The 11,003-nt window shown below is 40.8% G+C and overlaps 1 protein-coding gene across 1 annotated transcript; it reads right to left on the reverse strand.

Annotated features, from left to right (window-relative positions):
* Nucleotides 1–220: 220 nt before the first annotated feature.
* Nucleotides 221–8,478, reverse strand: MINAR2 (membrane integral NOTCH2 associated receptor 2). Its single transcript, XM_042023409.1, has 3 exons — nucleotides 8,293–8,478; nucleotides 1,255–1,500; nucleotides 221–453 (listed from the first exon to the last, which is right to left on the reverse strand). The coding sequence occupies exons 1-3, from the start codon at nucleotides 8,455–8,457 to the stop codon at nucleotides 274–276; spliced, it is 591 nt and encodes a 196-aa protein (XP_041879343.1). The 5' UTR covers nucleotides 8,458–8,478; the 3' UTR covers nucleotides 221–273.
* Between the last annotated feature and the right edge of the window lie 2,525 nt (nucleotides 8,479–11,003).

Consider the following 11,003-nt stretch of genomic DNA (forward strand, 5'->3'; position numbering starts at 1 on the left):
TGACTTAAATCACTAGTCCAAAGAAGGCACTAAAAAATATAGCGTATAGTTTTCTTTTTAAATTATACCTGTAAGGTGACATTCAGCCATGCTCAGAGTATTTGTCTCTTTTCAGGGTCAATTCCTTATGCTGTACAGGAATATTTTGAAGTAGTGATGTCAAATAAATTGTGGTTGTGACCAAAAAAAAAATGGAGTTCAAATAAAACCAGAGAAGGGAATAGTTTAATAAAAATATTTATTGAAAAAAAAGTTCATCATCATTTGGCTGTACTAAGTAAATAAAACACTGAGAGTGATTACAGTAATTAGGATGCAAACAGCTAGTACCATGAGCAGGACGATTCGGCAACATTTGGAATGCTTTTTTTCTCTCTCCTTCTTTTTTAACAAGGTATCATACCCAGGAGTATAAATATCCCCCATCCAGAACTTTAGATCATTAGGATTTTCCTAGAAAAAAAATCAGAAAATTAAATTCTCTCTCTTACACACAAAGTCATTAGAACATACCCAGAAGTATTTTGGCTATCATCAGATACTGATTAATGAATTTAAGACATCATAACACATATGCAAGACACTTCTACTTGAATGTAGGTTGTGCTACTTTCCAGATGCTGTAAATGTTCCACTGGGGAAAATTAAAACCACACTTTTCATCCAGGAACCAAAAGTAGGACACCAGCCATTGAAATGTGTTTAAAAACCCAGAACAAACCATGTTGTCTTCTCAAGAAGAGATGTCATTGTATAAACACATCTCTGACTCTCTTTTCAAAAAATGAAACAGCAGAAAAAAAAGCCTACAACACTAATCCTAGAAGTGGTTTGTGCCAGCCCACAGGGAGGCAGGATCCTGGATAGTGTGGATGAGGCTGAGAAAAATATATGAAATTTTATAACAGAATTTGCTATGAACAGTTATTAAAGTGACTATATAGTATTTAAGTGCCATATTTATAGCTCCTCCCTATGTAAACAGGGAAGCTGAGTTGTACAGTGTTGTGCTTTAAGAGTTTTTCTAGTCAGAGGTCATGTACTGTAAAATTTAAATTCCTGGAGTCTGACCAGATATGTAGACTTCCTTTCCTGATCAGACTCATGCTAGTGTCATGCCTGTACCAGAAAATACCTCTATATTTACTTCTGTAATCCCACCTAAACATCCAAGCGAGCTGCGCAGTGGTTTGTGCATGCACAACACAGCTCACAGCAATTCACTTGCTCAAACGTAGCACAGCAGCAAATTACCTTTATGTGGCTGGCCAAGTTAGAGTGCAGTGACTGTCTGTCATAGTCCTGCACGGTCCAGGAAGGAGTCTTTTTCTTCTCCTGCCAGTCATCCTCCACATGGATATCACTAAACAGTGGGTTGCTTTTGATTGCGGATTTCAGGGTGATGGGTGTAATGTGTTTCCCCAGGGATTTGTCTATTATTTCTTGACTGACCCTGTTCAAGTCTAAGCCTGGCAGCTCAGTGACAGTTCTCTTTTCTCTCTGTAAGACACAAGTTAGATCAGAACCTGGCTTTCATTTGCATTACCTACGATGCAGGCCCACTTCCAGAATTACCACTTGTAATGCAACAGAATCATTTTAAAACTACACATGCAACCATTTTTCTCCTTCTGGCAAACTTCTACAGTGCAGTGAGGGAGCCTGACTGCTCACCCTGGACAGATTTCTTCCTTCTGGGGAAAGGAGGTGGGTACAATCTGAACATTAAGTTCTTTTGCAAATGTGAGCTGACATTATATTGCCTGCTGGAAGAAAGCCTCTGCTTTCACGAAACAGGGCTATGAAGAACTGCAGTAGAACATTATAGTTCTGGTGAAAACCATGGATGTATGATGAAGCAGCAAAGGTGTAAGGACAAAGCAGAATGATCACAGGGCAAATGGTGTGTAAATGACAGCCTCAGCTGGAAATGTATCTTTGATAGCAGGGGTGACTCGCAGTTCCGCTCATCCTGTTGAATGCTAGACCCATGTCAGGACGTCAAAGAGGCTCTTCATTTGACTGAGGGCACTGTCAGTATTCACAGGTAATTAAATATCTGAGCAGTCTCCCATTAACAAAAGCTTTTAAATAAGACCTTTTAGAACATGTGGGTGTCAAGGGAGGAAGATGAAGAACAACCCTGGTGGGATCACATTTTTTGAGACACCACAATCTGCCTCTTAAAACAGCACTAATGGCCTCTTTCAGAGTCTGCAAAATAGTAGTTACCATATTTTTCAATTTGTAATTCACCTGTAAAATGCAATCAGACTCTCTAGTTCAAGCTGTTCAATATTTATCACAACCTTCTGTCCCTGATACTTTCAATTAACCTGCCCCTGATCTGTGGCTCCATGGTGCCCTTGTCTTATACTAACACCTCCCCCACCTCTCAGGACTCCCAGAACCAACCCAGAGCACATCCATCCTTCCTCATTAGTGCTTTTGTCCTTAGGAACTTTATGCTGAGTCAAGGGGAGCCTTGGCCTGACCCAGTGGTCCAGCGATCCCCACCTCTCTCCTGCTCTCAGAAATTACAAAGCTGTGGGCAGCACCTGCTGCAAGACGCACGTGAGGTTAAGTGCACAAAATAAACAGCTGATGAAGAGGCTGGGTCCTGAGAAACTTACTTCCATGTAAGGATGAATTTTCCTAATTTTTCAATTTTACTGAGATCTCCAGCTGTTAAGGTACCACGGGCTGGGTGGACTTCAGCCACAAAAGGGCTAGGGGCATGTTCTGCTTCTCCTTCTGCCTTTCTAGTGAGAGCTCAGGGAATCTGACCTCTTGCACACTGGCTTTGGGAAATGCTTGGACACCTCATCAAGTCAGTGAAGGTCCCTAAGATGATAGCAAACTGTTGGCTTCTTCTGCTTGAATAATTTTCTGTTCACTTTGTGGGCTGGTGAATCCACTTTCAGTGGGAGTCAGCTGCTGTGTGTCATCACCCACTTCATGACTGCAGTGTCTGTGTGCATGCATAGACACATATACATTGGTCTGGGGCAGCCAGGTGTAGAAGGAAGTGTGAGAACTGAATTCCTTCAGAAAGCGAAGGTGGAGAAGAGAAAACAACAGGCTTTGTCTGAGAAACTCTACGAGGAAGCATCATACTGGCATTCCTATCACTAAACCCTGCAGAAGTGACTAAGCATGTTTCCCGTCAATAATTGCCATTAGTAGATGGGTGGATCCTCAGTGACCTCCCATCCTTCTGTTAGTTCATCATTTCCACATGTAGTTCCTTAGCCTTCACACATCCCCTGATAATATTACTTTTTGCATTGCAGTTACAGCTGGCACTGAAGCCCTCTGGGCTGTACTGGCCAGATTTCAGCTGAGCTGGTGTTTTTAACCGCCTTTTCTTTCTGACTGCATTTTATTTTATTTACTTTATTTCTTATTTAAGATTTGTCATTGACCTTAATGATTCTTCCCTCAGGCTTGCTAAATAGTTGAACTTAGAGAACATTTTGTTGAAGAACGCGAACTGTCTCACCAGGGGATGATTGGTCTCCCTAGGCTAAAATGTTGTGAAAAGAATGTGACTTGACAGTAATTTCTAAAGCTGTTTTAAATAAAATTCTCCAAAACTTGGAATAGATGGCATGATGCAAAAATTTTTTCATAAAAAGAGTGCTTTTATGAAGCGCTCTTTTATGAAAAGAGTGGCAAAACTTTTCCCCCTACTCTCTGAAGTACCTTTCTTTTCAAGGGCATAAGGAGAATGTGGTAGCTTGGAGCAGATGTAGAGAGGGAATACATTGGGATGGGAAACTGGGTTTTACCATGAGAACTGGACTGGAATCTGGGATAGGATATAGTTTGCAGAAATTTTAGAGAACAGACATTGAAGTGACAAATGAATTGGGAGAATGTATTTGAGTACAGCAGAGGCTTGATTGTAAAACTTCTGCGGTAGATATGTCCTACAGACTAGTTAAGGAAAAGAAGGACAGAAACCAGAATCCCATACAAAACCCTAAAGTTTTAGGTCTAAGAAATAATACAAAGACATATGAAGAATATCGTATTAAACATAGGCATTTCTAGAAGCAGAGAAACATAAGATTAGACAATAAAAATATGATTGCTAGTATTAACTCTTGAAAAAACTACTCTTTTTTTCTTTTAAGATTCAAAACACATCCCAACCTTTGTCACAGACTCTGATACATGAAGCAAATGTTCAAAGAAATACTTTAGGTATCCATATCTATTACAGAATTCATACAATATACAATGAATCTAAGAAGACAGTGTGAATGAGGGTGGAACAGAAAAAAATCAGAGGCAATTTGTGTTATTATTCACTGAATGGAAGGAGGGAAGAGTGGATACTCAAAGAAGCAGCAGTTTTGAAAAACACTGAAAAACTGTAGATTAAATACATTTGTGAAATACTTATTTAGCAAGATAAAAAACTCAAACTCTGCAAACATATAACTATGTTTGATCTACATATAGCTCATGAGCAAGAAAAGATGCTATGGAAAAACTGTCAGGAAGGCAAGGATTAACCAAAAACACATACGGAGATATGAAAGACAGTAGGGCAGACAGCTCATATCAGCAATTCCTGAGAAGCCTGAGCAGGTCCAGATGAGACCACGAAGATGATCAGAGGGTTGGAGCACCTCTCCTATGAAGACAGGTTGAGTGAGCTGGGGTTGTTCAGCATAGAGAAGAGAAGGCTACAAGGGAGACCATGTAGCAGCCTTCTAGTACATACAGGTGTCTGACAAGAAAGCTGAAGAGAATTTTTACAATGATAGGACAAAGGAAATGGCTTTAAGCTGAAAGAGGGCAGGTTTAGATCAGCTGTTAGGATGAAATTCTTCCCTGTGAGGATGGTGAGACACTGGAGCAGGTTGCCCAGAGAAGTTGTGGATGTCCCATCCCTGACAGTGTTCAAAGCCAGGCTGACTGGGGCTTTGAAGACACCTGCTCTAGTAGAAGATGTCTCTGCCTATGGCAGAGGAGTTGGAACCAGATGACACTTAAGGTTCCTTCCAAACCAAACCTTTCTATAATTCTATGATCCTAGGAATGAAGGTTTTTTTAAGGAAGAAAAAGAAGGGGAACTGGACTCCCTGTCAGGTACCCCAAAAACTGAAAAGCCACCTGACATGGATAGGAGAGAGATCAGTAGATGGTTATAAAAACTTCAGCCAAAGTGACAGGGATATTTACAGAAAAGTAAATATTCAGATGGACTATTTTAATTGCTCATCGAGGTTACTTCTTGTAATGAACTGTTTAGTTAAAAAAGGTGTTTTGTCTGTCATTGGTAATGGAGTTCTGCAGGGCTGTGAGTGCATTATATAAAAACTTTTGTTCAGTCTCAGACTAAAGCTCCTGCCAACCTTGCAGCTGGCTCTTATTGTGGCCAGTTGCAGACGTCTAGGGAAGAATAAGGGAGAGAGAGTGGAAATACGTAATGCACATATGAGCCAGGGGACAAAGAAGTGACTCTAACCTGGCACCTAACCTACAGATTTTAAAAAACCCTCTTGTCCTGGTATACTGAGAAACAAGCAAAGACAGGACACAGGCATTAACTCATATGTAAGGCCAAAAAAACACCATGCCAAGAAGTAGCATGCTGCTAAGATTAAATGCTCTCTGCTGTCTTCCAAAAATAGGGGAAAAATGGAAATATAAACAAGAAAGAGAAGTCTGAGAATTGCAGAAAATTACCAGGTTGACTACAGGGGAGACTTGCATGAGAAACAGATATAGAGGATTAATCATCTGGTGTGTGCTGGGTATTAAAACATACTGTGGGGCAGAGGGTCCAGCAGGACTGGAAATTCTCAGGGTGAGCAGAATGCGGTCAGCAGCGATCCATTTGCAGGAGAATGTCTGTGTTTTTTATGCTGCTTTTCACAAGGAAAGGCCAAAATTCCTGGACTGCTTTATGGTTTGTTTTAGTCAAAGTAGACGATGAAAGTACATGCTAAGCTGGGAAGCTGTTTAGTTTGCCTGATACCAAAGAGGAAAATGAGGAGAAAGAGCAGCAGCTTTTTGTCATTACATGAAGCTGCTTTTTATAATGGAAACAAATTTTAAAACTTATAGGTGGAGAAAACACATAAGCACTTCAGTGCATTTGAAATAAAGTGATTTCATAATAAAGGTTTGGAAGAGTCCACAAACACACCACGGAGCAGTCACTTCACATAGGGAGCCCTGAGTAGCATTAGTTTCTTAACAGAATATTGACTTCTAAAAAGGGAATTTAGGCCACTCTCAAGGTTTAATGACTTTAGGAATCTTTAGATCACGCACATATGTTCTGAAATTAATTCTCTCTCTCCCCCAATCCCCCTTTTTCCATTTCTAAACTAACTAACCCTTAACCCCATTATCTCTCTCATCTTAAAGTGAAATATATTATTCCTGCACCATTAGTTCTCCACTGTGCCATCGTGTTTCTTCTAATGTCTGGAACTCATCAGTACTTTTTCCTTTATTTGATTGTCAGCAAAAGGGGAAAAAGAACGCGAGCTCCTAAGGGAGAGAGAATGGCACAATGAATTTTATCTGGACAGCCTGAAATCACTAATGGCTACACTTACAAGTATAGATTGTGTCCTAGGTTTAACACTTATAAAATATACCACATGGCAAATGCCATATTTGGAGACATGGTGAATACAGACATTTCCTTTGAAACAGCCATCCCGGGGCTGGGACACAGAGTTCCAGGAAAACCTTCTCACTGGTGGCGAAGAGCAGAGCACAGGTCAAAAAGCACAGGGCTCCCCCCACATTTTTAATCCTCCCGCAGCTCTGCAGCCCTGGCTCGGTGACAGTGCGTCCTGATTGACAACAATAGGGAGAAGGATCCCTGCTGTGGAGAAGGCTCTGTGTGTGGCTGCCTCCCTCCTGCACAAAAGAGGGGCTTGGGGGAGGAGGGGGGAGCACAGGGGGGAGGGGCAGCGAGGCCAGCATTGCACCATACCCTATTGTTCGGGATCCTTCAGGCTCCGTCCCTTGGTTAGGGCTGTTTGCATGGGAGACTACGGGCGACCGTGTGCTCCCCGCCCCAGCTCTCCTTGGGGAGTCGCCAGCAAAAATTATACAACACGAACAGAGTGGCTGGAGGCAGGGGAGTAGGGAGAGGGAAGGGTGTCTGGGATAGGGGAGAAGCTAGGGAAAGTAAGGGGGGAGCATGGAAGCGAGTGTCGCGGGGGGAGGACTTTTGCAGTTGGAGGAGAACTGGAATGGACTCCGGGAGGGAGCAAAGGGGTTTAGAGAGCTGATGGGGAGAAATGTCTGAAAGGGGAGAAGTGCAACAGGAAGTAGCCGTGGGAGACTTTCGGCATCATTCTCCTCCCTTCCCCCAGGTTCAAGATTTCTTGGCTCTTGCTCTTCACTCCCCTGGGGAATCGGACCCCCACCCTAAGGATCCTGAGAATGTAGACTCTTCTCCATCACCCCCTCACCCCCAATCACTTATGTATGTCTCCATCCCTTGACAAGAACCAGACCTTGGAGCTTTTTCTCATGCTAGGGGTGGGGAAAGGCGAGGGGCTCCCCGGGCAGCGGGGAAGGAGCACTGTGGAGCAGCGAGGCCCAGAGGGGTGTGAGCTGATGCAGCTGTACTGCTGCTGATCCAGACATGAACTTCTCCTCCGCCAGCTCCAGGGCCTCTGCTAGGCAGTGCACGTTTACATTTTTACCAAGAAACTGCTGCTACCTCTATGTAATAACCTGGATTGATGCAGTCAGCATGTTTCACACTTTCAACGCTTGTCTTTCAGTACAACAGGAATGCCAAAGTTGAATGAGGAAAAAAAAAGGCAAAATAAAGAGGAAGTTATGGTGAGCTATGTAGATATATACGCTTGTAGCAAGAATCTCTAATGTCTCTCTAATGTGCCTTTTTATCAAGTTTAAGGGATATGACTTGACTTTCAGTTTTAAATCTGGGACTTTTTGTACTTCTTCAGAGAGCATATTCCATGCACACCTTTAGTACAATTAATTGGTATTTGATTTCAGTACTCTTTCTGGAAAATGCTATGAAAGTGTTACAAAGAGCAGTAGAAAGACTAATACACTGAAATAAAGTCAGTGGACCCCCTGAAGAGAGTAACTCTTCTCATGGAGCCTGATCCTCGCTGATGTCAATGGGAAAATTTACAGGAATATTAATGATTCAGATTAAGAGACACAGGAAGCTGAAACTACAGCTGATGTGTCGCTGTCATGTAATTTTTCTCCTGATCCTTAAAACAAGGTAGAAAAACTAGGAAAATGTCAGCCTCTTTTAGACCTTACCTGTAAATAGATCCTGTTGTGCCACCGTTGCACTCCAGGTAAAGCTGCTTCTGGGAATTTTGCCCAGCTGGCTGGTAGAAAGGCAGAGTTTTTCTCTAAAGATTTTACCTCCAGTTGCAGGAATTTATCAGGATGGTTGTTGTTTGGCAAAACAGAGAGGTCCATGTTTCTGTGCTGTAGAGTAATAGTGAACACAGCCCCCGCTTCTGCTTCCTGGCTGTGCATGCTCTTTCTATTATTAATGACCTGAAGAAGGATACGACAGTTTCCTGAAACTGTATCTGACCCCTGTTTGGTATCAGGCTCACTTATTTCATCTACCAATGATAAAAGATTGTTTGGAAGTGGCAGAGCAGACAGGACAAGTGTAAGTGCCTAGCTTAAGTTTTCAGGTTCAAGGTCTAGTTTGATAGATACATATGTGATCATTAAAACTAACTGAGAACCAGTGAGTAGATGCATAAGACACTTAAATGCATACCAGCACTTCCTCAAATTATCTGCCAAAAATGTCAAGCCTACAATACTTCAAAGTAAGATTTTTTCCCCCAGAAAATTAGAAGCAGCTTCCAGTCCAAAGCTTCTTTTCTGCAGCAGTACCAAGAGGCTCCATTGTGCTATGTGGGTTGGTACAATTTACCATGACATCTATGACATGCACTTTTTTAGGGTCAGGGATTTCTTTCACAGTCAATTCTTCTTGACCTTGGGAAATATTAGATTGTTTCAAGTAATTGATAACAGAAGTTTTCAGGGAATTGATTCTGCTCCCATTCAAGTGAGTAGAAAAACCCACTGTTACTGACTTGAATGGTATAGTCTCAGTCCCACCACTTCTATTATTTTATTTTGAGACTTGATATTTTCATAATCGTTTTATGATTCTTAAGTCCTTTCGACTTTCAGCTAATGAAATTACCCTTCTCATTATAGCCTCTATGCATAACTAGCAAAAATAGTCTCCTCATTTTTATTTTAACCTTTTCTTAAATATTGTTGTTTTTCTAGGATATGTTTCATTTTGATGACACTGTCACAGAGGAAAAGCTTTTGAAAGTTCACTGCTTGACATCTGGGAAAACCTATTTTGAATCAAATTTTGCTGAGAATTAAGACATCACAAAACTTTTAGCCCTGTCCTTAGACCACAGAATCAAACCAATTTATTTATGACACAGAAAATAGCTGAAATATAAAAATGAACTAAAAATAGTAAAACACTTTTAAAATCCTAAAGTAGTAAATGAATACTTGGATATACATGTAAGTTAAGCTCCTTATTTACTTAGAAAGCTCATAATTTTTCCTTGCTTTTTTGGAGATTATTTTCCAGTGTATCTGTTTAAAATTATTAATCTGGCACCTTTCAAGCAGACGGTCAAATAAGTATCTGTGAGCAGCCACAAAAGAGACAGTAGTGACTGTGTTTCTGAGTGGGTGTGGGGAACCTGCTGCTACATTTACAACTATGTCTCCCCTGTCTAATGAAGCCCTGAAACACTAATGCACCTTTCCAGTGCACCATAGGGATTACCATGAAGATGCTGTCTTAGACTTACCATGACACAGCGTTCTCACTTTTTCACTGTGCAGAACTACGACAGTAATTATTTTGTTCTAAAATATGTGGGTATATACAGCCATGACTTCTTAAACATAGACTTTCCAGCATCTCTCAAAACACAGGGGTTTCTGTGCTACTGTAGCATAAGATGTGGTGTGCGCCTGTGTGAATTTACATACCAACACTGCTTCATTAGACATAAGAACATAAAAGACATCTCACTATGTCAGACCTCTCCCAGTCCCAGGATCTATCACTCTGTTTAAAAAGGGCAAGAACAGATGCTGTTCAGGGAGACAGTGTATATCTGGCTACTTTCTGCTGTTCATTCTTCTAGTCCCTCAAAAGACACACTTTTTTTTTTTTTTTGGCTGAAGTATCTATTTCCCAGGCTTTTTTATTATTTATTTATAAATTTGTTGTCTATAAAGCCATCTAACTGCTTTTCAACTTTTCTGATAGTACCTCCTTCAGAAGCAAGCTTCAGAACCTCATGACCATCTGCCTAAATTGCTTACTTTTATGTCTTTTAAATTAATTTCCATATAGACATATCATGGTGCGCTCTTTGCAGTACTGCACAGTTTTAAGAAGAGATACCCATGCAGTTTATCCATCACCTTCAGGATTTTTTAACCTATAATTATCTCAGTCTCTTTCTTTTCTATCTGAATTACCAACTTTTTTAATCTCATCTCATAAACCATCTAGTCTATCTCCTTGCTCATTTTTTTTCCATTTTCAATGTGTTACACTGTAATTCCACTAAATTGTTCATAAGAATACAACAACCATAAATGAAAGCAATGTTCATGTTGTGGTTACACCAGTTCCAAAAATGGGAAAAATTATGTCTTCTGACAACATCCCTCAGTTTCTGGTGCTTTTTTCCCTGCTATTCTCATAGCAGTTAGTAACTCTCATAGAGCTAGTAACTTCAGACCACAGAAACAAATGATACCATGATTTTTCTTCACTTCTATGACTGCCAGTTGCAAGTTCAGTATCTCATAGGAATGGTTCAGGCTATTTTTCATAGCTATAATACTTGACATTTAACTACATCATAGTTTTTCAGCTAATGTCTTGTCTAACCACTCAGTTTTATGTTTCTTGCCAATTGAGGCAGGAGTTAACCAGTAGAGCT

This window comes from Corvus kubaryi, unplaced genomic scaffold, assembly GCF_017639235.1.
Source record: "Corvus kubaryi isolate FWS band 111438036 unplaced genomic scaffold, C.kubaryi_AGA036_p1.0 37249, whole genome shotgun sequence".
NCBI lineage: Eukaryota > Metazoa > Chordata > Aves > Passeriformes > Corvidae > Corvus > Corvus kubaryi.

Coding starts and splice junctions, on each gene's coding strand:
- MINAR2 (XM_042023409.1), bottom strand. CDS start 8,457: ATGGACCTCTCTGTTTTGCCAAACAACAACCATCCTGATAAATTCCTG. Junction 1,501..8,292: donor ACAACAGGATCTATTTACAG/GTAAGGTCTAAA, acceptor TGTGTCTTACAG/AGAGAAAAGAGAACTGTCAC. Junction 454..1,254: donor ACTTGGCCAGCCACATAAAG/GTAATTTGCTGC, acceptor TTTTTTTTCTAG/GAAAATCCTAATGATCTAAA.